The 26,929-nt window shown below is 42.4% G+C and overlaps 5 protein-coding genes across 6 annotated transcripts in view; 3 read left to right on the top strand and 2 right to left on the bottom strand.

Moving 5' to 3' along the window:
- The window catches only part of LOC146969927 (tripartite motif-containing protein 16-like), a 279,242-nt gene that overhangs the window by 37,361 nt on the left and 214,952 nt on the right, over window positions 1-26,929 (bottom strand). The window lies entirely within an intron of this gene.
- Window positions 30-4,869, bottom strand: epdr1 (ependymin related 1). Its single transcript, XM_085805466.1, has 3 exons — window positions 4,551-4,869; window positions 3,516-3,724; window positions 30-2,097 (listed from the first exon to the last, which is right to left on the bottom strand). Exons 1-3 carry the CDS (start codon window positions 4,793-4,795, stop codon window positions 1,904-1,906), a joined length of 648 nt encoding a protein of 215 aa, XP_085661592.1. The 5' UTR covers window positions 4,796-4,869; the 3' UTR covers window positions 30-1,903.
- nol7 (nucleolar protein 7) lies at window positions 6,734-13,303 on the top strand. Its single transcript, XM_085804760.1, has 8 exons — window positions 6,734-6,962; window positions 7,788-7,848; window positions 8,312-8,367; window positions 8,484-8,518; window positions 8,635-8,719; window positions 8,810-8,934; window positions 9,942-10,019; window positions 12,715-13,303. Exons 1-8 carry the CDS (start codon window positions 6,769-6,771, stop codon window positions 12,786-12,788), a joined length of 708 nt encoding a protein of 235 aa, XP_085660886.1. The 5' UTR covers window positions 6,734-6,768; the 3' UTR covers window positions 12,789-13,303.
- LOC146969934 (neuropilin-1a-like) lies at window positions 15,228-19,092 on the top strand. Of its 2 annotated transcripts, none has more exons than XM_085804084.1 (7): window positions 15,228-15,379; window positions 16,345-16,596; window positions 17,079-17,243; window positions 17,512-17,683; window positions 17,850-18,034; window positions 18,285-18,506; window positions 18,699-19,092. In XM_085804084.1, the coding sequence occupies exons 1-7, from the start codon at window positions 15,313-15,315 to the stop codon at window positions 18,851-18,853; spliced, it is 1,218 nt and encodes a 405-aa protein (XP_085660210.1). In that variant the 5' UTR covers window positions 15,228-15,312; the 3' UTR covers window positions 18,854-19,092. The 2 variants fall into 2 exon arrangements, with proteins under 2 accessions (XP_085660210.1, XP_085660209.1); XM_085804083.1 differs by having other exon boundaries at window positions 17,079-17,249; window positions 18,699-19,091.
- Window positions 20,532-26,725, top strand: LOC146969935 (neuropilin-1a-like). Its single transcript, XM_085804085.1, has 7 exons — window positions 20,532-20,816; window positions 22,080-22,301; window positions 22,480-22,644; window positions 23,147-23,321; window positions 23,507-23,691; window positions 25,131-25,349; window positions 26,272-26,725. Exons 1-7 carry the CDS (start codon window positions 20,750-20,752, stop codon window positions 26,424-26,426), a joined length of 1,188 nt encoding a protein of 395 aa, XP_085660211.1. The 5' UTR covers window positions 20,532-20,749; the 3' UTR covers window positions 26,427-26,725.

A 26,929-nucleotide genomic window follows, 5' to 3' on the forward strand; every position in this document is an offset into this window, starting at 1 on the left:
AAAATTTTAATGTAAGACGACTGCAAACAACCAATCAAACAAATTTATTGTTGCAACTTCCCACAAGACATTAATCCACTGTCATTAAACATCCAAAATTAATTTGCATCCATCAGATCGATAATATTCTGCACATTTCATCAGATACATCATCATCACACCAGAAAAATCAGTGACAAATGAATCAAAAACATTAGAAAAGCATGGGGAATTTTCTGCACTTTGCGTCTCTTAAAAGATGAAACCCCAACAACTTACAGCAGTTTCTCAGCAGGAACAATCACATTTCATTACTGACATTGATTTACAAATCTGATCTTATTAGTCTGAGCTGTCATGACGTGTTGGAGCGGAGGAGAGTTTCTACCCTCCAGCTGTTTGTCACACCTCCAACATGTCACTGCACATCTGAGGAAATATGACTAGATCCCAATGAACCACAAACCATAACAGCTGTGATCATGACTTCATGTTTATGAGGCACTTCACGTCTTTGAGGAACATTTGGACTCATCAACCTTCCTGTCCTGAGCTAAGACATTAGCCAACACTCGTTAGCATCGGGGTCACAGTGGTTCACTGAAAGCCAACAATTAGCTGTGAGCTAGCTTGGTAGCTTGAAGATGACCCGTTCGTGACAGAACGGCTTTTGTCCTCCTGGGTCAAGAAAGGAAGGACGAAAGGAAAGAAGGAAGGAAGGATGAAGGGAAAGAAAGAAGGAAGGAAGGAAAGAAGGACAAAGGGAAAGATGGGAGGAAAGAAGGAAGGGAAAAGGGAAGGAAAGATAGTCGGAGGGAGGGAACAGATTGGGTCAAAAAGGAAGGAAGAAGTAAGGACGAAGGGAAGGAAAAAGGATTGTGGAAAGAAGGAAGGGAAAATGGAAGGAAAGAAAGATGGAGGGAGGGAACAGATACATTCAAGGAAGGAAGAAGAAGGAAGGAGGAAGGGAAAAAGGAAGGAAAGAAAGATGGAGGGAGGGAACAGATACGTTCAAGGAAGGAAGAAGAAGGAAGAAGGAAGGGAAAAGGAAGGAAAGAAGGATGGAGGGCGGTGGGAACAGATTAGGTCAATTGCATCAAAAGCGGAGTAAGGACGAATGGAAGGAAGGAAGGATGGGACAAAGGATTGTGGAAAAAAGGAAGGAAATAAAGAAGGATGGAACAGATTGGGCCAATTTAGCCCAGAAGGACAAGTGATCAGAAACAGTTGGTGTTACTGTCTCTGAGCTAGCCTCATAGCTGGATCTGGCAACAATTAGCAGCAAATTAACAAACAAATTCTACAAAAGGCTGCGTCTGAAATCACTTCCTTCTTTACTGTATGATGGTCTAAATTCAGAATCTACTGTTTTATTTGTTATTTCATTGTTTTTGTTGTGCATTGAGGAACATTTGGACTCATCAACCTTCCTGTCCTGAGCTAAGACATTAGCCAACGCTCGTTAGCATGGCGTCACAGTGGTTCACTGAAAGCCAACAATTAGCTGTGAGCTAGCTTGGTAGCTTGAAGATGACCCGTTGGTGACAGAACGACTTTTGTTTAATCATTTAGTGATCAGAAACAGTTGGTGCTACTGTCTCTGAGCTAGCCTGTTAGCCTCATAGCAGGATCTGGCAACAATTAGCAGCAAATTAACAAACAAATTCTACAACAGGCTGCGTCTGAAATCACTTCCTTCTTTACTGTATGGTGCTCTAAATTCAGAATGTGCTGTTTTATTTGTTATTTCATTGTTTTTGTTGTGCAAACAGCCTCATGTGTTAGCGGTTACAGTTGCAGTAGTGAACAGTCGGACGACGATGATAGCGTGTGACATCTGAATGAGGGGGTGATTTCAGACTCAGCCTGAACGGTGCTGTAAAGTAACTGAGGTCAAAGGTCGAAGGTGAAGGCCGGCGGGGCCTCAGCAGTCGGACTCGGCCATCCTCTCGGGCCGGGCTGATTGGCAGGTGCTGGGCGGGGTGAAGACGTCGGGGTCGCTGATGCCCAACTCGAGGTTGAAGAAGCGGGTGGAGGTGGTGACGCTGCTGTTCCTGGTGTAGGTCTCCTGCACCGGGTAGCAGTCCTTCAGGGTGTAGACGCCCACCCAGGTCTCATCTGGGGGAGGGAGGGAGGGAGGAGCAGACAAGACGGCAGCTCAGAGAAGGACCGCAGGTTTGATTCCACCCAGTCAGTCAACATTTGGTACGAGAGAAGGACATGAAACCTTTCTGGAGGGTTTGTTTTATTGTGAAAAAGAGCTGCAGGAAGTGTTGAATGTAAACCAACACTGGCTCATCCTGGTTAGTTCTCACTTCTATGCAGGCTTTACCTTCTTCTGTCTGAGTTTTAGACTCTAAATGACTTTCTACATAAAACGAAACCATATCCACCCATCCACCTTCAAATCATTACTCAAGACCCACCTTTTTAAATCTGCTTTTAACCTGCAACAATAGCTGTCTTTCTCTGTGCCCCCCATCAGTTTTCTTAATCACAAACACACATAGTTATTGCACATTGTTTGTCCTTCTATGTACTTTGAATTTATCTCTCTTTCTTCTTCTCTGCACTGAGCACTTATGTATTTTTTGTTGTATTTTATTTCCTCTGTATTTGGTTTTATGTAAAGCGTCTTTGAGAGCTGTATAAATAAAATGTATTATTATTATTATATTAAAACTGCACTTTTATGAACAAATTGTCTACACAGATGCCATTTGAAGTAAGAGAGATATTTTCACCTGACTTACTATTTCAATTACAGATTTACACCTGGAGTAAATGTCTTTAACTAATATGCGACAAATGCATACATTTTGAAACCACTGTGGTAATGAGGCAAACTCTGTTTAGGATTCAGAGCTTCTTCCTTTGGGATTAGGAAACTCATCAACATCGACTCAGATGTTTTTCTACGTGCTACACTTTAACCCACATTCATACTTTTTCTTTCCCAATTTATAATCAGCCAACCCCCACCCTACTATTAATATAAATCAATAAAGACTTATGTACAATGAGAGCTTATATCCCTTATTAAATCCAAAATTACGAGACATGGACCTTGATTTTAAGTCACTTATTTTTATGACTGATAAAAGAAGAGTTGTTTCACCTCAAAAAATGTAATTTATCTGTTTGGGTTGTTTGCTCCTGGTTTTCATAGCTACGCATTTGTAGTTTATACACACACAAAAAGAAATCCCATAAGGTCTCGGCTCAAACGGTCGTGGAGATATTCATGTGAACATACAGGCCCATGTCTAGAGGCGTGGGCCTCAAGATGAACTTCAGCTCCCACCTACTGGCTGTTTTTGGTACTACATGGAGAGACACTAGAGGACAACACTGATCCTCCAGCACATGCTTGTGTCATGGTAATATGAAGGATGAAGACCAAGGACAACAGATTTATAAAATTACACAAACAGCTGGAGGTTTTTCAGACCTAAAGAAGAACCGATTCCACGTCTCCACACCCTCTGTCTTGACTCGTTCTCTGTGTTGTATTATACAACACGAAGCAGACTTACGCTGGCGGGCCGGCTTCCTGTCTGACCACTCCTGAACCTCCACGTTGTCCCCAGGGCCTCCGATGATGTACTGGTCCTCGAAGGTGGAGTTGTTGGGGATGTCGAAGGGATCCCAGGCGCCGGTCAGCGCGATCTTCGAGCACTCTTTGGTCTTCTGGTCAATCTGGAACATCACCATGCTCTGGTACAGGTAGATGTACTCAAAGAACCTGAAGGCCAGGTGAGACAGACAGGTGAACGTCTGTCATTCATTGGGGGGAGTTTGTTCTCATCCAAGTCATATGTGTGTTGAGTGTTTGTATTTATAAAGTTAAATAAGCTGAGAAAAATAAAATGTAAATTCATTAACCTTATAAGGCTGTTAAAATGTAATTATTATAGTTTAATTAATTTTCACAAAGATGACTATAAAATGAACCAGATTTTGTTCACTAAACTATCCACACTATCCAATTTATTAGACAGCTATAATCTATTTTTGTACTGATTTAGTTTTATAATTGAATGTGTATTTATATGCAGGGCCGTTGTATAGGGGAGAAAGGTGATATTAATTCTAGGGGCCCAGCGCTGAGTAGGGCCGCCCCCCCCAAAAAAACCCAGTAGTCTAATCTTTGTATGACTGATTTATTCTGCATAAGACCCTGACTAATACTCATAGTAATGCTGCATTAGCATCAAAACAAAGTAGGCTAAATAAAAAATGATTATACATACGTAGTCTAAGAAAAAAAAAGAAGTGGAAAAGTCAGGGGGCAGGGGGCAGGGGCCCACTTTAGTATTCTTTCAGGGGGGTCAGAATTCATAGCAACGGCCCTGTTTATGTAGGTTTTTTTTTTTTTTCCCATGTCTCTCGTGTATTTACAAATCACTGCGTCACAGCAACAACGCTGTGATATTTATTCCCATAAAGATAATGTGGGAAAACACGAAAAATAATCCAACAATAATACGTAACAATAACTCCAAATCAAAACATGTTATTGTCGCATCATTATTTTATACTTTCTTCAGGACAACAGGCGGCTCTCTTACCTCTGACACGGGGTGTGTTTCTTGTGCTGCTGCAGGACGCGGAGCCTCTGGTTCAGGCCGTCGTAGGACACGGCGGCTCGGTTGTTCCTCCCGGTGCCGTGGTCGTACAGCACCCACCTGCCCTCCCACTGCAGCGGGGCGAGGCAGGGCTCGGTGGCCGCCGCGGTGGCGTTCAGCCTGGGGAGGCCGAGCACCGAGGCCCCGGCGGCGGCGGCCAGAAACACGAACACTAGTAGTCGATGCATGATGATGCCCCGGCGGCCGGACTGTCCCGTTAGCTCAGGCCCGTTGTTATGATCCCAGACAGCGGGCTGCACCTGCTGCTGCACAAGCGCCCTGCAACAAGCGGAAGGTTGCAGGATTTGGCCTTCACAATAAAAGCACAGAGCCAATGAAGCTTAAAAAAACAAAAAAAAACAGAGATGGACAGAGTACTCGACCCCAGTACTTAAGTAAGAGTACAAATAGGCTACTACTGGTCAAAATTTACTCCGTTACAAGTAAAAGTAGCTCAGTAGTTGATATGTTACTCGAGTAAGAGTAAAAAAGTACTTGCTTTTAAAGGTACTTAAGTATCCAAAAGTACATGCTTTTAAATTTACTTTAAAGCAGAAGTAAGCGATATTTTTGTGTAAGTCTTAAATAGTTATATCTTCCGGCAATCACTTACATAGAGTGTTTGCACCGAAACACGGGTCTCTCAGTCATCTGCTCTGCTCTGAGCCGAGGAGAAAACTTTTCTTGTATCCTATAAGTTTTATCCAATGAGGAGAGAGAACGGCATGAAGGGCTGTGTGTGCAGCCAAGGGATGCGCCTGAATGTGGTGACGTAGGGACGAGGACCAATAGATCCATGACGAGGGCGGGGGCTGCTAACTCCATCGGCTGACAAGAAGTTAACTCTTGTTTCTGAGAATTAACTCTTTGAAACCACCTGCACTGATGTGCTTTAGGGGTTAGGGTTTCCTTCTTTGACAAACACAGCTTGTGTCCAATAGAGTACTTTACAGCCTTCCCAGAAATTAACTTGAGTAAAAATAAAAATATTTGTCTTGGAAATGTATTCAAGTAAGAGTAATAAGTACCAAAGAAATCTAATACTCAAGTAAAGTACGAATCCTCTGGATATGTACTCAAGTAAATTTACTCTGTTACTGTCCACCACTGAAAAAAACTACTTTAAAACTATTTACAACCATAGACTGTATTTGTTCACAACACATACGAAACATGCATTTTATATTTTATATATCAGTACATATAGAATTCAAATGCTTATACACAACCAAACAAACCTCATATGGTCCCACCGGAAGTCAGTAAGATACAGTCTGTGGTTATTCTGTCATTCAATATTATTTATTTATTTTATAGTGTGTAATCTGTTATTGTTTGATTATATTTCTGACAAAAAAGAGTGCAAAAAAACGCACAATACATTTCAAAATAAGATAGTTTAAAATAAATTGCTCATAGAAATAACAACAATGAAATTCTTTTTTCTGTTTTTTTTTTAAAACATCTTTATTGACAACAACAGTATACATAGGACTGAATACAGTTGATGAAATGAGTGTATACAACATTAATACACAACCAAGCCGTCATAAATAAGCCAGGGGTTGACAGGAAACCAGGAAAAAGATAAACTTAAATAAATATTTTGTAAAGCTTACAGAGGTCATACGTTTCAACAGCTTTTTTATATTATTATTATTTTCACAATCACAGAGAGAGGACAATGAAATTATTATTATTTTTTTTTTTTTTTTAATAATATTTATTTATCATCAAATAACATCACCAAATGAACAAGGAACAAAAAAACAAATCAACAGACATTCCAAGACATGACAAAGGTAAACATCATCAAAACATTTAAAGAACTAATATATAGTAGCTAGATAAATAATATAAGAAATATAGAGATGATAAAATAATAAGTAAATAAATAAATATGTCTAATAAAAGAAATAAATTATTTAAAAAAAAGAGAGACCTTAAAAAAATGAAATTAAAGACATAGAACAAGTTATAGAGGCAGACAAGATTACTTAATATAATTTGAATAAAATTCAATCGCTGATATACATTTCTTGTTTGATTCAACATGTAATACAGACTTGAAATTAATTTTGTTTTACAATATTATTTGGCTGCGGTGACGTGACGTGACGTCCGGTCCCTCCTTCCGGTCTTGTGACGTCACGCGAGCAACATGGCGAAGAAGCAACGTGGGAAAACAACCTCACGCTCCTCCAAGACGGCAGCGGAGGACGAAAACCAGGCAGACAACATGACTTTAATGTTGGAGCCGAGTGACGACGACGAGGCGCCAGAAGAAGTGACCTTTGAGGACTCGAGGGCTGCGGCGCTGCGGAGCATGAAGCAGGCGCTGGACACGGCCAGGAGGTGAGTTATTAGCCACCAGCTAACCGGCTAACTGGCTGCATGTGGATGTATAGTAGTAGGGGCTGGTGCATGCAAAATACATTGTCCTAGTTCGTTTTCGTGCATGTGGGCAGAATAAATACAAAAAGATGAGCTATAATCTGATTTATTCTGGGGTAATATATCAGGGGTCGGCCTTTGTGACATGTCAGTTTGAAAATGTCTGTAAAACATGTTAAAATCTGATACAAAATACAGAAACATTTGTATTTGTTACATAAAGAGACTTTATTGGCCACATTCAGTTATATTTTGTAGACAGGTTCCTGTTATTCACAACAAGGGGCCTGGAAAACACTGCTTTTTAGAAACTTGTGTAAAACATATTGCACTGGACTACAGAGAGACTACAGTGTGCATCTAAAAAAAAAAAACATGTATTATATCAGAATGAAACAGTCTCAACATTTCAAAGACATGGGCAAATAGCTACATGTTTAATTAAAAACTTTATTTCTGACGTTCAAACCGTTTGAAAACCCTAATATTTATCCATATCAGCATGGGCACTGAGCTTCTTCTGTTAATGTAATAATAAGATATGTGGAAGTGTTTAGTATTATAATGTTTTGAGAAGCCGTGGGATTTTATTAATAGCTGATCTGTATCCATGTCGATATCCGTGTCCAACAGCTCTGCAGAACAGCAGCAGCAGCTCCGTGTTTTAAGGCAGATTAAGTTTGAGTTTGATGTGATGATCTGTTCAGATAAAACACCAATCATGACAGTTTGTTTGACAGTGAACCACTGAATCAATAACTTCTAGTGTCTTGTTTGTGTTTGCAGAGAAAAGGAGGAGCTGAAGGAGAAGAGGAGGAAGAGACAGGAGCTGTTTCAGGAACAGAAGGTTTGTCCGTGTGCTTACATGTTGTGAAAACTGTTAGAATACTACAGCCAGAAACATGTGATTTATATACACAAAGCAAATATCTGGCATTCAAGCAGTAGTGATTACTGTTTTTTGTTTGTCTATATATCAGTCTAAATTGTATCATTTTGTAAAACGATGAAATAAATGTTCTGTTTATAGAGTAAATTGTTGCAGCTCAGTTTCCTCTCCTTTTTGTCACTTTCACCTGTGACAAAATAGAAGTGTCTAAATCTCATTTCTGAAGAAACAGAAAGAAGAAAATTGTTTGGGGACTGTAGCTTTAAAGAAAATCACAAATAAATTAATTGTTGCAACTCAACATTAAGTTTATGATAAAACCAATCTCATCATGCTTATTTGCTGCCATAGCAAAGTACAACCTCATGTTTTGTCTCGTCCTGTGTAATGTGGATGTAAAATAATCTGCTGATTCCCACAGAAAAGAAAACTGTTACCGCTCGACCTGCTGGAGGAAATCGACTCAGCTTCTTCAAAGTCAGTTTATTGTCTGGACTCAGTCTGCACTCATTGTTTTTCTTGTTTTTTTTTTTACATTTTATTAGATCCATCTGTCTTCCTCGGTGAACATTTAAATCTTCTTTATCTTCCAGGAAACAGAAACAGTCTAAAGATGATGAAGACGAAGGTGAGGACACCTCCCATGAGCCCTCTGACATATTTCATACATGTATCTGACTCTCGGATCAGCGCGACCGACTGTGTTTATTTTTCTTTTCTCCTAATTCAACCTGTCGTCACCAGCTGAGGAAGAGGAGGAGCAGAAGGGCGATGAAGACGGAGAGAGCAGGAAGAAGAAAAGGAAAAAGAAACAGGCACATTCTCGAAAGTATGTTAAAAAAAAACACTTTAAAAACAAAATAATCAAGTCAACCTTTGCTCTGAGTGTCGTCTCACTGGACTCCTTCCTGTTTGTCAGTCTGAAGGGAAACTACACGGTGGCGACGCTGAAGGACGAGCAAGAGTCGGCGACGTTCCAGCAGCAGGCGGCCAAGGATTTCATCCAGTCCCGACTCTACGGACCAGGAAGCTGCAGGACCACAAGTAAGAAGCAGCGTTGTTGACAGTGCAGAAGATAGACCACACATCTTCTCAGACAGTAGATGATAGATTTGTATTAATAAATAGGGATAAAATAAAAGATGTGAATAGTCTGAAATAGAAACGACATCCTGCTGTTGTTTGACAGAAAGAAATTAGACGATAAAGAGAGCGTTGTTGATGTTTAGACAGTGACCCTGCAGGCTACACTCTGTGGCAGTAGTCTGTCAAGACCATGATCTGCCTCAATTTGAGCTTTGCTACAGCAACGTCCCGTCTCGTCTCACCGAAGGCGTCCGTCCCCCTGGGATTCCTCCTGCAGACGACGACGGACACATTCACAACTTTAAGCCTTTTAAAGGATAGTTCAACATTTTGGCAAATTGGCCCATTGCCATAATCCCTATAGTCATAGCAGTAGGTTTGTTACCTTTAATTGTCGATGCAAGCTATTTCTAGAATCTCTTTTAGCTGCTCAGAGCTACGCTACGGAGGCCAATGGGATTTCTTGGTTTCCCTCATCAAACTCATCAAATACACAATCCAACAACTCCATGACGCTCTGGTGGACAAGCTGTGACCTGCACATTCACCACGCTATGAGATAATAACACAACGTTACCAGACAGAGGTGTAAGAGGTAAATACAGAGACTGCTTGCCGGAAAACTGCCCCCGACGTTGTGTTATTATCTCATAGCGTGGTGAATGTGCAGGTCACAACTTGTCCACCAGAGCGTTTTGGAGTTGTTGGATTGTGTATTTGATGAGTTTGATGAGGGAAACCAAGAAATCCCATGAGCCTCCGTAGCGTAGCTCTGAGCAGCTCGCCGCTCTGCTCCGCCGTTCTAAAAATAGCTTGCACTGACAATTAAAGGTAACAAACCTACTACTATGACTATAGCGATTATGGCAATGGGACAATTTGCCAAAATGTTGAACTATCCCTTTAAGAGTTTGTCTTTGTCTCACCTGAATGCGTTGACCCTCCATGTCTTTTCCCTCTTTCAGGTAACGAGATGCTCTCCCTCCAGAACAAGACGGGCAGGGATAAAAGTGCAGCCGTGCAGTTTGTCAAGAAGGACTGGGGTAAGTTCAGGACGGTTGAACCGTGGAGACCGAATCCCAAAGCGATTTCCACATTTTCCCCAAATCAAAGAAGGTTTTTTAAGGCTGTAGGTTAAAAGTCCTACGCAGGCTGTGAGAGTTTTCAAATATTAACAAGCTGGTTCAGGTCGAACCTCGACTTTGTTCCCTGGATATCTGTGATCAGCTCAGACTGAGAGAGGAGGCCTTGTCGGGTCTCGACTGCAGAATATTTAAAATATGGATGGTAGATGATGATTTGTATTAATAAATAGGGATAAAATAAAAGATGTGAAAAGTCTGAAATAGAAATGACATCCTGCTGTTGTTTGATAGAAAGAAATAAGACGATAAAGAGAGCGTTGTTGATGTTTAGACAGTGACCCTGCAGGCTACACTCTGTGGCAGTAGTCTGTCAAGACCATGATCTGCCTCAATTTGAGCTTTGCTACAGCAACGTCCCGTCTCGTCTCACTGAAGGCCTCCGTCCCTCTGGGATTCCTCCTGCAGACGACGACGGACACATTCCCAACTTTAAGCTTGAATTCGCCTTCACCTGAATGTGTGTTTACCCTTCACCACTTTTCCCTCTTTGAGAAAATCAAACAAATCAGTACCTAGAGATGATGATCCATGTCTAGGCCTGGGACGATAATACATTTTGCTGGACGATATATTGTCCCACAAATTATTGACGATAAACGATATTATTGACACATTTTTATGAGAACAAATTAACCACTAATATAATAATAATATTTCATAATAATGCAAGTAGACCCTTTTAACTCATTGAGTGCCAACCACGTAATTTCTCGTTTTTCGTTCCCATGCGTTGAGTGCCAAAAACGAAATTTTTCGTTTTTTGCTTTTTTTTTAAATTATGAAAATAGACACTTTAATACACATTATATGTAAATTTGGGGACTCTACGACGAGGAGAACTGAAATAGATGACGATCAAAGTCACATGACAGCTCATGATCTGGAAGTTTTTATCATAACTCAGCTTCTGCAAACGGAGTTCTGCATGCAGATGCAGCAGCTGCTCCGCTGCTGCTCCGCTCTCACCCGCGAGGCTGCAGCAGCTGGGAGCTGAACCAGGAAGCTCTCAGCCCACTGTCCCGCCCGGTCTTCATCTGGAGCAACACCGTGTCCTCCCCAAAGTCCTCCCGCGGTAAAATCTGATGGTCTCTGGGTCAAAGCAGACCGGCACCACCGACCCGTACCACAGAAGGACCGTGACCACCGGCGGGACCGGTGTTCGCGAGCCGCTGTGGCCGGCAGAGCCTCACGTTCCGCGGCGAGAGGCTGTGACACGGCACGGTGCGTCTGTGTTATTGCTGTTTAGTGGCGCCCCCCCCGCCCCCGATGGTGGTTTTGTGAATAGAACAACAATTGTTGTGTATATTTATCTTATACGAGCCCTTTGATCCAGAAATGCGAGTGTGAGAAGAGCGACAGACACAAACAGCGCAGCTTTCATAAAAGACGCTCTATCTCCTTTTCTAGAAAAAAAGGAGGGATTTTGGTGAAACCCAGTCATGTTTAGCTTGACTTTTCTCAGGAACGGAGGCACGTAGAAACAAACGGTTTGTGGCCATTTGAAGGATAAAGTTAAACCTTTCAAATGAGCTACAGTATGTGTTGGTGGCAATAATATAGAATACACTATGGCTCTAAAATAAAAAGTCAAATATGGTCTAATTTGCCGGTACACTTGACTAAAACTTTGGAAAGGAGCGCGGCACTCAATGAGTTAAATAAGATTAAAATTTTATTTCTCATGAGTATCTTTTTTAACCATTGTAATTGGAATGACTTTGGAATGAATGAGAACTTATATAGCTACTATACTAAATAAATAAAATAAACAAAAAATAATAAACAGTGCAGCTGTTCTGTCCAATAACGTTACACAGCTGAAGCTCCACTTTTCATTCAAACAAACTAATGTGACTTCCACAGATGTAAGATTTCATCAATGAGACCAGCATTTATCTCCTAAAAAGTATTAAACCAGCCGGTGGTAAACCTCTAAAAACCTGCTGATAAGTTTTCTTAGTCGTTTTCTCCCCCAATGACGGAGGTTGACCGGCCAGTGAGCTGCTGCAGACGGCTGCAGACTGTGGGAAGCCCCGCTCCTCCTGCTTGCTGCTACCACATTAGCTCCAAAAACGTCGAGGAAATCTCCTAACAGGCGATATGTGGATAAACTGACCACAGACTGGGGATCTAAACTGTGACTTTCTCACATGAAAAAATATTAAAACTTTAAAAAGTGACGTGTTAACAGCGCGGCAGCAAGAATTACAGTAAAATAGCTTTTAGCTGCTTAGCTTTACAGCTAGCGCTGCCGGTTGCTGCAAAATGCATTCTGGGAAACAAAGATCCTGGATGACTGAAAAGAGGGTTCACTCCTTTCATTCTGCAAAACAAACGGCCCAGGTGCTGAGACCGATGCACAGGGTGAAGCCTCTTGTCATCCAGCCTGGTTGGAGGCCAGAGACCAGGAAAACAAATACTGTAAGTGCGCATGCACATGGCGATTTATCGAGGCCGGAAAAACTATCGAGTTCATTTTCATTTATCGTGCGATTAATTGATTTATTGATTATCGTCCCAGGCCTATCCATGTCAGATCCTAGATACAGCTTTGACTCCATGATTGTCACTCACTCAGTTTTTGATCTTCCAGCCTCGAAGCAAAAAGCCAAATCAGAGAAGCTGAAGAAGAGGTGGATGCACAAGCAGCAGATCTCCTCCTGCTGACCCGACGTCTCCACCCGAAGCCTTCGGCACCGACTTCACGTTAAAGGACTTTAATGGACACGGGTTTCGTTGGACTGTCAGAACCGGTCTGAGACGGTGTCTGGACATTATTACATGAGTTTAATGTGGGAGCAGGAGCCAGTTCATCAGCAGGACTCAGACTTAAAGCTCTGCAGATGCCGACAGATGGAGGAGTGGGATTTCACCAAAATAAAAGTCCTGTGTTTTTAAACCCAGAGGCTGCTCCTTAACGTCCTAAACTGGGACGTTTCCTCACATCAACACCTAATTGAACCGAAGAACATGAGGAGATCAAGTTGGTTAGAGTTCATCACATGGTTTTTTATCTGTGATGATGATGAAGATAAAGATGATGACTTCATACTAAAAGAGTAAATTGCAGAGGATCAGAAAACCTTCTCTGTTTATTTTCTGTTCAGTGACTGTATTCATAATGCTTGTTGTTATATAAATATTGTTTTAAAACACAAAATAAAGAGTTGAGTACAAACTTACATGAACGTTTCACTGCTTCACATTATGACAATAATTGAAAATATAATAAAATATCAACAGTAAACTGAACATCCACTTGAAACTGCGACTGAAACGGCTATAAATTAATTAAATACTTGTGCAGTCGTTTCTCCAACATGAGGATCGGTGAAACATCTTGACCTGTTGACGATGAAAATGTTTTCATATTTTTGTTACAGTTAACTTGTGAAGTCCATGGGTTGTTTGAGCAGCACATTATTACACCCCATAGTGTCGATGTAGGGCGACATCTAGTGGCCGTTTTTTTTTTCAGTGTGACTGCTGAGTACCATCTATAGCAGTGGTCCCCAACCTTTTTTCCTTGAAGCCCCCCCCCCCCCCTGCTTTTGTCCAAGACAAGCCAGCCCCCCCTCCCCACATTCACAACCCCTGCCTGCACAGATGCATCAAAAGAATAATGTGATACAAACTTTTATTTACAAAAATAAACTGTTGATAAAAGCTGGAGCCGTTAAACGAGGAGCCCCATATACATTTTGAATCCATTCTGAATTATTATTTTTTTGAAATTCTATTTTGTTTTATTTTTATTTTATCTTTCTGTCCATTATCCTTTGTTGTGTCATAATTGTTATCATGTCCCTATAAGCAGCTAGGTTGTAGGTTTTTGTTCCTGTTGTCTATGTTTATACATGATTTTGATTATCTAATTGGGTGTGTTATTAGGATTTTAAAGTTTCAGTATGCACATATATAATTTGATAACCTCAGAACAGACAAAGTTCTGTGGACCCCCTGAAATCATGGAAGAGGGAGAGAATGACATAATTCTGGCACAGATTAGATGTGGGCATGGACTCTGCCCACTCTATAGCCTGTAAGGACAGACTGGTTCACGCTGCTGCAGCCTCTGGTCGCTGTAGAGAGAGAGAGAGAGCAGAAATAAAGGGGTAAAAGATCTGAAGAAGTTCCCCAAGAGACAGTAGCTGCGTTTCCATTACAGATTTTCGCAAAATAAAAGCGATATTTCTGAAACTTCGAAAAAGTGCAATTACCATTTGCGGGTGTTTCCATTGAAAGGTATTTTGCGAATGAGCCGTAATGCGTCTTGCGTTTCTATGGTGACGGCACCCAGACAGCTGTTGCTGTTATTGTTTTTAACAAAGACGAAAACAACGCTTGATTGCTGAAAGGCAAAGCCAGTGTGGCGCTGGCAGCGCCGCGGCCACAAATAAGGACGCAGTCACACTAGGGCCAGTTGTTCCACACCGCGCTGAAGCCCGAATGCCCCCTCCTCTGTCCCCGCTGGCCCGCACTCGCACCACCTCCAACCCAAGCTGATCAAGCACGGTTGCCTCCGTTGATATAGGGATTATTTGTTTACCAACACGGCGGATGTGCGCTTTAACCTGACTGCAGAAAGAACAGAGCCTTTTAAACACCAGCGGTGATGAGGCGCTGACAACAATATAGGTGGTTGTGTCCACACACCCGTACTGGTTTATGTGACTTAAGGGGACATGTCGGCGCAGGAGGGAGTGGGAGCGTGGATGTGAGCCAATCTCCTTCAACCATGCACGGAAAAGGGGAATTATAGGAAATGTTTTTCTAATTTAATGAGAAACAATGCCCAGGTCAGCAATGCATGACAAAAAACATGTGGTTCATTTGTCCCCTCAAGTGACATAAACCAACACAGCGTGGACACACACAACTCCGCTGACGCCGGTGACGTGTAGAAAAGCGAAAAAAGTGTTTCCATTACACTTTTGCGATACAAGTTTGTATCGATACGTCTCAAAAACCACCTCATGAGAGCGTAAAAACTTTGTTGCGATATTTGAGAGTTTTTTCGAAATGTAGGTGTTTCCATTACCAGTTTTTAATTTCGATATTTAGGTTTTGCGCATTTCAAGGGGTAATGGAAACGCACCTAGAGAGGCAAAGATCTGGGCGGAAGGTCGCAGGAACCCGGTGACTCCACCACCAGAACCACGTCTGTTTGTTTGTGTGGTCCTATCTAAGGATGGTGCGCAGTGGACTGCTGCTGGTCCTCCTCAGCCAGGTCTTCATGGAGGCTCTGACGGATGTTGGTAGGTGATGACTGGTTCCCTCCGTGAGGACTGTAGCCTCTGTATATGGGGCGCCTGCTCTACCAACACGCCCCAAAATGTACCTTTCAATCATTACAAGTGGACGACCATTAAGTCCTTTGGCTAAGATTGCAGCGGTAGCTCCACTTCCCTTTCACGGTCGGACGTAATCACACTTTATGGCAGAGATGCAGAGGAGCCCTCCTCTCTTATGTCCTTTTTCAGGCTGTGAACCCGGAAACCTTACTCCTGTTTTATGTCTTCGTAAAGGTCCCCACTTACTTTGGTAGACTCAGTCTTACTACAGCATGATGGGACATGATGACCAAATATTTGAAGAGAAGAGGCAAACTTACAATAAAGTGGAGTGATCCTTGAACCTGCATGAAAAACCCCAAAAGCAAACACGTTTCTGTTTTCTTGGCTATTCGACAAAACTAACACCCTACTAATAGAACATGAAAAGAACTTCGAAATTTAGGTGGCAATGTTTTTCAAGGTTGCCCAAACAGCTGTAATGACCTGGTACACGGACTGTTTGCCCGAAGCCTTTCTGGCAGGACGCTTCTGTCAACAGTGCCCACGCTTAAAAAAAGACTGTTGTGGTGGGTGAAAGTTAGAGTTCAGAAAACTAGGATTCAAATTCTGCTTGACTTTGCTAACTTAGTGATTTGGAATGGGGGCTGGCATTAAATGGGAACATTTAGAGAACAACAAACATACAAAATTTTCGACATCCAAAAAGGTTCAAACCTCATAGGATTTTAGACTATGTCCTTATTTGCAACAGAAAGCACAAACATTTTTATTTATTTAACTAGAAATATGGTTCTGTTTTCAGTTTTTTCCTACTGGTTTAAAATTTAACAATGAACAACCTGAACGTACATGGACCTTTACTACACTCAAAACCTGATAGTTCACACATCTTGGCACCCATCAGTCTCTCTTCTCCCCCAAATTAGGTCCAGATTGTTCCAGAAACTTCACAGATACCCAGGGTGTCATCACAACACCAAACTTCCCCAAGGAGTACCCCAACAACATCAACTGCACCTTCATGATCTTGGCTCCCCAGAACTCGGAGATTGAATTGGAGTTCAGCAGCTTCAAAATGGAGGACACCATTTTACAAATACAATCAGTCCATGACCTCTTTCTGTCGCTCAGTTCCTGTAAATTCGACCGGGTGAAGATCTGGGACGGCCTTCCTGCAGGTGAGGAGAGGATTTGCATTTGGATCTGGATCAGGCTCAGAGAAATCGATTGAAATCTGGGATGGTGGAAAGAGAGCAAGGATTCTGTTTAAGACTTTCCAGGGCATTGAGGGAAGCATGATTCCTTTGTAGTTAGGACATTTGCTTCTTCTTCTTTTCTACCACATATTCTTAAACAGTGGCAGTAGCTCTGTCGAGGTCCTGTGTTGATACAACACACTCAAATTTAAAGATTGTGTTGTTTTGTCGTCACAAAGCCTTTCCCAGGATAAGTGGCGAAAAAGTTCAGGTCAAAGTAAAGGAAAAAGTAAAAAAATAAAAGTACCCTTGTGTATTTTTGTGCATGATGCATGCTTGTGTTGTCTTCCGCTGCTGGTAACATTGTAATTTCTTGCAAATGATTAATAAAGTATCTTTAACTTTAACTTTCCATCTCCTTTGATGTCACTGACCTTCCTCTTGATCCTCCCTTCGACCACCAGTGGGCTCCTTCATTGGGGAATACTGTGGCTTGCTGTCCCCGCCTCGTGTGACCTCCCACAGCGGCATCTTGTCCATGGTCGTCATCACAAACAACAACATCACTGCAGAGGGATTCTCCGCCAACTACACCATCCGTGAAAGGAGCGCCTCCCCTGTAGACCAATGTAGGTGTGAGCAGCAGAATTAGTGATGGATAACAAACGAGGTTGGGGTATGAGGTGGGAACAGGAAGGACCAGGGTTCATGTCCTGGATATCTGGATACCCCCCGTGTCCATGTGTAGGTCCCGGAACACCAAGAGGCTGCTGTTCCGGGACCTACACATGGACAAATTAAGCACTGCCTGGGAACTATTTTAATTTGTGGAAAAGGGGCAGAATATGTCTCCTTTAAACAACACTACACAACTTTCCACATTTTACTATGCTACAGATGCCTGTGGGGGTCATTTAAACTCCTTCCCTGGCTACATGACCACCCCAGGCTATCCAATGGAATACCCTCCCTCCCAGCGATGTTTGTGGGCGATAAGTGCACCTAAACCGACTCAGAAGATTGTCCTCAACTTCAATTCTCATTTTGAACTGGAGGACAAACAGTGCGAGTAAGAACTCTTTTTTTTACGCTTTCTCTGCTCTACCTGAATCTAAAGGGTCACAGGTCGTAATGTTTGCCTGGTTTTGTGTCTAGTTTGGGACCCGTCACGAAAACTCAATTTTCATTGTATGCATAACACAAAATAAATATAAATCTCCTCTCTGCTCCAACAGGAACGACTATTTGGAAGTTTACGATGGTGGCGACGAGGGTTCGCCCGTGTTGGGAAGATTTTGTGGTTCTGTTGCACCGTCCCCGCTCATGTCCAGTGAGAACAAGGTCCTCATCAAGTTTGTGACTGACGATGAGAACAGACACCAGGCAGGATTTTCTGTTCGCTATGACACCTATGAGAAAGGTGCGTAGTGGTCTGTGGTCTGCAGGTGGTCACATGAAGCTATATAGCACCGTTATTAGGCTGTGATAATGTCATTTTATCTTTTTACTCATTGCTTTGTGTCTTAGCAAGGTCTCCCTCTTACTTTGGTAGACTCAGACTAAAGTGGAGTGATCCTTGAAGCTGCTGCACAAAATACCCCCCAAAAAACTGTTGGACAAAACTAATACCTTCAACTTCTGAGTTTCAGTCAGTTTCTTTTCCTTTTTAGGTCCAGATTGTTCCAGAAACTTCACGGATCCCCAGGGTGTCATCACAACGCCGAACTTCCCCGAGAAGTACCCCAACAACATCAACTGCACCATCATGATCTTGGCTCCTCAAACATCGGAGATCATGCTGGAGTTCACTAGCTTTGAAATGGAGCACCTCTTTATTGACCCAGACTCCTGCGATCACGACTGGCTGGAGATCTGGGATGGCTTCCCTGAAGGTGAGGACAGGTTCAGGATGAGATCAATGAGCAAAGAAAATGTTTTTAGTCGAGGAACTGCAGAAGTTGTCACAGTTTTTGAAGCTGATTTATCCTTTTTCTCCACCTCCACTGCCCCACTTCATCTCTTCCTTCACTTACCCTGTCCTCCTCATTTATTTACTTCCTTCACACCCCCTTTTCATCCTTCAGTGGGTTCCCACATTGGAAAATACTGCGGGTCGACCGTCCCAGATCCAGTGGTCTCCCGCAGCAGCGTCCTGTCCATGATCCTTGTCACCGACGATAAACTTACCAGAAAAGGATTCTCCTCCAAATACACCATCCGTGACAGGAAGTCGGATTAATTTAGTCGTGAGAAAGTGAAGGAGGTTATTTGTTTGTCGTCTTTCTTGGTCGATTAGTGATAGAAGAGGTTGAAAGAAAACATCTGAAAGTAGGAAATCGGCGATGTTTACGCTTCAACATCAATAAGTAAAAAATGACTGATTTCCTGTTTAATTTCTTTGTCCTGCTCTGACTTGGTTCCTGCAGGATGAGGGAGGAACATTGGATAATTGAGTGTTAAGACTTGTGAATGAATGGGGGGAGGGTGGGGGGCAAAGAAAATGTCCCAAATTTCAAATTAAAAGAAAAAAACACACCACTTGTTCCAGTTTCATCTCCTTTCTTCTTCTACTTGTGATCCCACATTAAAAGGTGTGCCGTCTAACCTTTACCTCATTTCTAAAATACACTGACCCTCAGTGGTTGCTATGAGAACTGCTTCGGAGCAAGACGTATATGTTAGACACGGGTTTTGTTGGACTGTCAGAACCGGTCTGAAATGGTGTCTGGACAGTGTTACATGACTCTAATGTGGGAACAGAAGCTAGTTTATCAGCAGGACTCAGACTTAAAGCTCTGCAGATGCCGACAGATGGAGGAGTGAGATTTCAAAGAAGCTGCTCCTTATCTTCGTAAACTGGGATGTTTCCTCACAACACCTAATTGAACCGAAGAACATGAGGAGATCAAGTTGGTTAGAGTTCATCACATGGTTTTTTATCTGTGATGATGATGAAGATGAAGATGATGACTTCTGAGGTTTAAGGATCAGACAACCTTCTCTGTTTGGTTTCTGTTCAGTGACTGTATTCATAATGCTTGTTGTTATATAAATATTGTTTTAAAACACAAATTAAAGAGTTGAGTACAAACTTACATGAACGTTTCACTGCTTCACATTATGACAATAATTGAAAATATAATAAAATATCAACAGTAAACTGAACATCCACTTGAAACTGCGACTGAAACGGCTATAAATTAATTAAATTACTTGTGCAGTAGTTTCTCCAACATGAGGATCGGTGAAACATCTTGACCAGTTGACGATTAAAATGTTTTCATATTTTTGTTACAGTTAACTTGTGAAGTCCATGGGTTGTTTGAGCAGCACATTATCACACCCCATAGTGTCGATGTAGGGCGACATCTAGTGGCCGTTTTCTTTTTTTAGTGTGACTGCTGTGTACCATCTATAGGGAGGTGCAACCTGCAGGTTGATCAAGTTGTGTGTTTTAATATTATTTCCTTCAGGTTCAGGCATTCTGGGAAATGTAGGAAAACAGTGACACTTATCATGATTAGGATTATTATAGACTAAGACATAAAATAAAACATTAGAGTGTGCTCTCTGCTGTGTGCATGAAGTACTCACTTCAAACTATGTGTAAGAAACTTGATTTCAAAAATTTGTCCAAAAAAGAAACTTCCTTGCAGAAATCTATACCTTTAGCTGTAACACAGCCAAAATGATCAGCAAATCAAAAAGGAAAAATTGAAAAAATGTCTAAAAAAGGACCCCGGGACCCCTGAGGGTTAAACAATTATTTTACATCTAATATTCTGGCAGATTCTCTCATTATCAACCAATCGTACAATCAGATAGATCAACACATGGTGATTTGGACAAAGCCACACATGCAGCTCATGGAAGAGGGAGAGAATGACATCATTCTGGCACAGATGAGGTGTGGGCGTGGACTCTGCCCACTCTAAAGCCTGTAAGGACAGACTGGTTCACTCTGCTGCAGCCTCTGGTCGCTGTAGAGAGAGAGCGAGAGCAGAAATAAAGGGGTAAAAGATCTGGAGAAGTTCCCAAAGAGACAGAGAAGCAAAGATCTGGGCTGAAGGTCGCAGGAACCCGGTGACTCCACCACCAGAACCACGTCTGTTTGTTCCTGTGGTCCGATCTAAAGATGGTGCGCAGTGGACTGCTGCTGGTCCTCCTCAGCCAGGTCTTCATGGAGGCTCTGACGGATGTTGGTAGGTGATGACTGGTTCCCTCCGTGAGTACTGTAGCCTCTGTATATGGGGCGCCTGCTCTACCAACTGCGCCCCTAACCCTAACCCTCATTACAAGTGGTCGAACATTAAGTCCTTTGACTAAGATTGCAGTGGCAGTCCCACTTCCCACTTAGACGTCTTATGTCCTTTTTCAGGCTGTGAACCCGGGAACCTTACTCCTGTTTTATGTCTTCGTAAAGGTCCCCACTTACTTTGGTAGACTCAGTCTTACTACAGCATGGGACATGATGACCAAATATTTGAAGAGAAGAGGTAAACTTACAATAAAGTGGAGTGATCCTTGAACCTGCATGAAAAACCCCAAAAGCAAACACGTTTCTGTTTTCTTGGCTGTTCGACAAAACTAACACCCTACTAATAGAACATGAAAAGAACTTCGAAATTTAGGTGGCAATGTTTTCCAAGGTTGCCCAAACAGTAAACTGTAATGACCTGGTACACGGACTGTTTGCCTCAAAGCCTTTCTGGCAGGACTGCAACTGGTCATAGTTTTGTTTGGGTTTGGCAGAAGAACTGTTTGGGTATAGGGAAGGTTTTGTGAAACAACTTCACAGATCCACAGGGCATCATCACAAAACTGAACTTCCACAAGGGGTACACCAGCAATATTAACTGCACCATATGCATAAACTTCTGTGTCCAACATTTGTATTTACTCTTAACTCTTGGATCCACATGAGTCGTCTGTGATTGCTTTGATTTCCAGGAATGGGGGCTGGCAATAAATGGGAACATTTAGAGAACAACAAACATACAAAATTTTTGACATCCAAAAAGGTTCAAAACGGATAGGATTTTAGACTATGTCCTTATTTGCAAGAGCAAGGTCCTCATCAAGTTTGTGACTGACGATGAGAACAGACACCAGGCAGGATTTTCTGTTCGCTATGACACCTATGAGAAAGGTGCGTAGTGGTCTGTGGTCTGCAGGTGGTCACATGGAGCTATATGACAATGTCATTAGGCTGTGATTGCTCATTGCTTTGTGTCTTAGCAAGGTTTCCCTCTTACTTTGGTAGACTCAGACTAAAGTGGAGTGATCCTTGAAGCTGCACAAAATACCCCCCAAAAACATACAAACAAACATACCTTCCCACAGAAGGCACCAAAATTTTCATTTTTTGATCGTGACAACAAGAATATCTTACACCCACCTTACTATACTCTAAACCTGATAGCTCGCGGATCTTGGCACTCATCAGTCTCTTTCCCACTGTTTAGCTCCAGATTGTTCCAGAAACTTCACGGATCCCCAGGGCGTCATCACAACGCCGAACTTCCCCGAGAAGTACCCCAACAACATCAGCTGCACCATCATGATCTTGGCTCCCCAAACATCGGAGATCATGCTGGAGTTCACTAGCTTCGAAATGGAGTACTCCTTTCGGGCGCCAGACACCTGCGGTCTAGACTCGCTGGAGATCTGGGACGGCTTCCCTGGAGGTGAGGACAGGATCAGGATCAGGATTAGGATGAGATCAATGAGCAAAGAAAATGTTTTTAGTTGAGGAAGAACAGAGGTCCTTTTTCTCCACCTCCACTGCCCCACTTCATCTCTGACTTCACTTACCCAGTCCTCCTCATTTATTTACTTCCTTCACACCCCCTTTTCATCCTTCAGTGGGTTCCCGCATTGGAAAATACTGCGGGTTGGCCGTCCCAGATCCAGTGGTCTCTCGCAGCAGTGTCCTGTCCATGATCCTCGTCACCAATGATAAATTCACCAGAAAAGGATTCTCCGCCAACTACAACATCCGTGAAAGGAGAGCCTCCCCTGTAGACCAATGTAGGTGTGAGCAGCAGGATTAGTGATGAGTCATACAGGAGGTTGGGGTATGAGGTGGCAACAGGAAGGATTCACCTGTTGGATATTTTTGTGTGTCATCTGTTGATGACCTAGATGATCTATGAATGCATGACCAAGTCATGTATTAGCAATAGAGTACACTTCCTTCTCCTAATTTCTGCTGCCTTAAACCCTACCTCAAATGTACATTTATTGGAGTAGGGTATTAGACCATGTAAATACTGTTTTACTTTCATTACCTTCATAAGAAATAGAGAACTAATGATATGATACACAATGCACAAATGTTGTGTATCAAACCAAATCCAATTCACATTTTCTCAGGCTAATAAAAACTACAGGGATTTATGACGATTCAGAGTTGAACGTCTAAGTTTCCCCACTCGGATGCTGCTGGCACTCTCAGATGCAACTTCAGAAAGTCAGTGTCTCTCTCCATTAAACAACACTACACAACTTTCCACATTTTCCTATTCTACAGATGCCTGTGGGGGTCATATTAACAGCTTCTTCCCTAGCTACTTGAAAACCGAAGGCTATCCAGTAGAATACCCTTCCTCCCAGCGATGTTTGTGGGCGATAAGTGCACCTAGACCGACTCAGAAGATCGTCCTCAACTTCAATTCTCATTTTGAACTGGGGGACAAACAGTGCGAGTAAGAGCTCACTCTCCCCGCTTGCTCTGCTCCACATGTGTAGACAGTACCTGGATCTAAAGGGTCACAGGTCGTAAAGTTTGCCTGCTTTTGTGTCTTGTGTGGTTTGGGACCCATCACAAAAACTCAATTTTCATTGTATGCATAACACAAAATAAATATAAATCTCCTCTCTGCTCTGACAGGAACGACTATTTGGAAGTTTACGATGGCGGCGACGAGGGTTCGCCCCTGTTGGGAAGATTTTGTGGTTCTGTTGCACCGTCCCCGCTCATGTCCAGTGAGAACAAGATCCTCATCAAGATTGTGACTGACGATGAGAACAGACACCAGGCAGGATTTTCTGTTCGCTATGACACCTATGAGAAAGGTGCGTAGTGGTCTGTGGTCTGCAGGTGGTCACATGAAGCTATATGACAATGTCATCAGGCTGTGATAATGTCATTTTATCTTTTTACTCATTGTTTTGTGTCTTATCAAGGTCTCCCTCTTACTTTGGTAGACTCAGACTAAAGTGGAGTGATCCTTGAAGCTGCACAAAATACCCCCAAAAACATACGTTTCTGATTTCTTGGCTGTTGGACAAAACTAATGGCGGATCGAAAAAAGAGAGACGGACAATGCGGCCCTACGATCGCCTCCACAATCACCCCCGTGCGACCCCCGCCCCCGCTGAGGAGGTACTAGGAGAACTCAGCTGTAGTGGAAAAGCACCTTTACCGAGCCGAGCCATGCCGCGAAGTGTAGTGGAAAAGCGCCATAATACCTTCAACTTCAGAGAGAATTTGCCTTGCTCCTGTGTCCAACCTTTTGTATTTTCTCTTAAAGGTCGACTATGGAGAATGCTTATTAAAAGCACGGGGTGTTTAGAGGGGGCGCATGACGTCTGTCCGACTACCCATTTCTCCGACCATACATTTCTTTATTTTTGCGTCCATTAGTCCGACCTCCCACTTCTCCGACTTAAGTAGCCCTAACCCTTAACCTTACCCTAAACCTAACCTTAACACTTCAGAATGGGTAGTCGGAGAAATGAGCCGTCGGACTTCTGGGCAGTCGGACTGACGTATTTAGAGGGATGCAGGATACAAGTATTGCTTTTCCATAAAAAATAATATTTAGTCTGAATTAATGAATTTAAGAAATTTTGACGGGCTCGACAATTTATTCTTCTTTTTACCTCGTACCAGCCAGTAGCTGTCACTTCTCCACTGTTTTGCTAACCCTCCTCCCGGTCGTGTGCATTTGTTTTCAACGAAGCCTTTCATAATCAATCAGTGGATCGATGGATTGTCATATACATGTTACGATGTGTGTATTTGTGTCGTCTTATCTGTCATAAACAAGAAATTGGAATTGGAAGGAGATTCCACTCTCCCTGTAACAAGCTACAACATCACAATTAGTCTGAAGCTGTTTAATGAAGGTAAAAATGAAACATAAGGTAAATATCCTGCATAGTTCTTCTCCTCTGTGCTGAGTGGCGTCCCAACCAACGGTGTGTTATACTTAGCAATGGTCTGCCAGCCGACTACTGGAATTATTTTTCTGTTGTTGTAATTCCTATCTTGATCAATAGATGGTGGCATTCTGCTCATTCTCCAATGACTCAACATATTCAACCTTTTACCTGTGGGTCCACATGGGTCGTTAGTGATCACTTCATTTTCTACGAATGGCGACTGGAGATACATCAGATGAAACGAAACTGATAGGACTTAAGACTATGTTCTTATTTGCAACAGAAGTTTAAATGTTTTGATAGCTCATGGATCTTGGCACTCATCAGTCTCTTCTCCTCCTGTTTAGTTCCAGATTGTTCCAGAAACTTCACGGATCCCCAGGGCGTCATCACAACGCCGAACTTCCCCAAAAACTACCCCAAAAACATCAACTGCACCATCATGATCTTGGCTCCCCAAACATCGGAGATCATGCTGGAGTTCACTAGCTTCGCAATTGAGCGGTTCTACAAGGACCCAGAGTGCGATTACGACTCGCTGGAGATCTGGGACGGCTTCCCTGAAGGTGAGGACAGGATCAGCAGAGGTGGGGACTTGGACTCGGGACTCGAGTCCCGATTTTGATGACTTAAGACTTGCTTGATCAAATCAAAAAAAGACTTGGACTCGCTTGGGACTTGATGCCAAAGACTTGAGACTCTACTTGGACTTGAGAGCAAAGACTTGAATTCAAGTCAAGTCACAAGCAGCAAGCACAAATATTAAAATATGTAAAAAAGTGTCACATCAATGTTATACTGTAGCAGCCAGAGACGTTCTATTTGGAACCCTCTCCTGTTATCAGTCTTGGCTGTATAATTAATGCCAACACACTAATGCCTACCACACATAAAGATAATCTGTCTGATTTTGCCCCGATTTTCCTCCTTCCGACCAAAGACAAAAATCGCCTAATTATCTTAGGCTCTTAAGATTATTTTATGAGATTCCCCTGTGGTGTGTGGTGTTTTAAGATTTAAATTCTCCCGACAATCGGCTCGTAAAACAGTCGGCGCCGACAATCGTAAATATTAAACATGTTCAATATTTAGTACGATTGTCGGCCCAATTGTACAACAGTAAAATATAAACAACTTAACAATTGAGGCGTGGTCATGATCTTTATGTATCATTAATTATAATCGATTTTTTTGGGACTCGAAACAAAAATCTTAGGACTTGGTTGGGACTTGAAACAAAAATCTTAGGACTTGGACTTGAATTGGGACTTGAGAGCAAAGACTTGAGACTCTACTCGAGACTTGAGAGCAAAGACTTGAGACTCTACTTGGACTTGCAACATAGGGACTTACTCCCACCTCAATCAGGATCTGGATCAGGATGAGATCAATGGGCAAAGAAAATGTTTTTAGTCGAGGAACTGCAGAAGTTGGAGGTACCTTGTCCTCATTTATTTACTTCCTTCTCACCCCCTTTTCATCCTTCAGTGGGTTCCCGCATTGGGAGATACTGCGGCTGGACCTACCCGGAACCAGTGGTCTCCCGCAGCAGCGTCCTGTCCATGATCTTCGTCAGCGACGATAAACTTACCGAAAAAGGATTCTCCGCCAAATACACCATCCGTGACAGGAAGTCGGATTAATTGAGTTGTGAGCAAGTGAAGGAGGTTATTTGTTTGTCGTCTTTCCTGGTCGATTAGTGACAGAAGAGGTTGAAAAAAAACATCTGAAAGTAGGAAATCGGCGATGTTTACGCTTCAACATCAATAAGTAAAAAATGACTGATTTCCTGTTTAATTTCTTTGTCCTGCTCTGACTTGGTTCCTACAGGATGAGGGAAGAACGTTGGAGAATTGAGTGTTAAGACTTGTGAATGAATGGGGGGCAAAGAAAATGTCCCAAATTTCAAATTAAAAGAAAAAAAACACACCACTTGTTCCAGTTTCATCTCCTTTCTTCTTCTACTTGTGATCCCACATTAAAAGTGTGACATCTAACCTTTACCTCATTTCTAAAATACACTGCCCCTCAGTGGTTGCTATGAGAACTGCTTCGGAGCAAGACGTATATGTTGTTCTATAACTTTGAACTTATCTTCTGGGGTTAGTGGGGGATGGTTGTGTGTGTTTGGGCAGACAACAAATTT

Source organism: Trachurus japonicus, chromosome 17 (genome assembly GCF_045865225.1).
Source record: "Trachurus japonicus isolate A0001 chromosome 17, Traja_1.0".
NCBI classification, from domain to species: Eukaryota; Metazoa; Chordata; class Actinopteri; order Carangiformes; family Carangidae; genus Trachurus; species Trachurus japonicus.

Excerpts from the sequence above, each read along its gene's own strand:
- epdr1 (XM_085805466.1), bottom strand. The coding sequence starts at position 4,795 with ATGCATCGACTACTAGTGTTCGTGTTTCTGGCCGCCGCCGCCGGGGCC. Across the intron at positions 3,725-4,550 it reads AAACACACCCCGTGTCAGAG|GTTCTTTGAGTACATCTACC; the intron begins GTAAGAGAGCCG and ends CCTGGCCTTCAG. Across the intron at positions 2,098-3,515 it reads CAGGAAGCCGGCCCGCCAGC|ATGAGACCTGGGTGGGCGTC; the intron begins GTAAGTCTGCTT and ends TCCCTCCCCCAG.
- LOC146969935 (XM_085804085.1), top strand. The coding sequence starts at position 20,750 with ATGGTGCGCAGTGGACTGCTGCTGGTCCTCCTCAGCCAGGTCTTCATG. Across the intron at positions 23,322-23,506 it reads CTGGGGGACAAACAGTGCGA|GAACGACTATTTGGAAGTTT; the intron begins GTAAGAGCTCAC and ends CTGCTCTGACAG. Across the intron at positions 25,350-26,271 it reads CTGGGACGGCTTCCCTGAAG|TGGGTTCCCGCATTGGGAGA; the intron begins GTGAGGACAGGA and ends TTCATCCTTCAG.
- LOC146969934 (XM_085804083.1), top strand. The coding sequence starts at position 15,313 with ATGGTGCGCAGTGGACTGCTGCTGGTCCTCCTCAGCCAGGTCTTCATG. Across the intron at positions 15,380-16,344 it reads GGAGGCTCTGACGGATGTTG|GTCCAGATTGTTCCAGAAAC; the intron begins GTAGGTGATGAC and ends CCCCCAAATTAG. Across the intron at positions 17,684-17,849 it reads CTGGAGGACAAACAGTGCGA|GAACGACTATTTGGAAGTTT; the intron begins GTAAGAACTCTT and ends CTGCTCCAACAG.
- nol7 (XM_085804760.1), top strand. The coding sequence starts at position 6,769 with ATGGCGAAGAAGCAACGTGGGAAAACAACCTCACGCTCCTCCAAGACG. Across the intron at positions 8,368-8,483 it reads ATCGACTCAGCTTCTTCAAA|GAAACAGAAACAGTCTAAAG; the intron begins GTCAGTTTATTG and ends TTTATCTTCCAG. Across the intron at positions 10,020-12,714 it reads GTTTGTCAAGAAGGACTGGG|CCTCGAAGCAAAAAGCCAAA; the intron begins GTAAGTTCAGGA and ends TTGATCTTCCAG.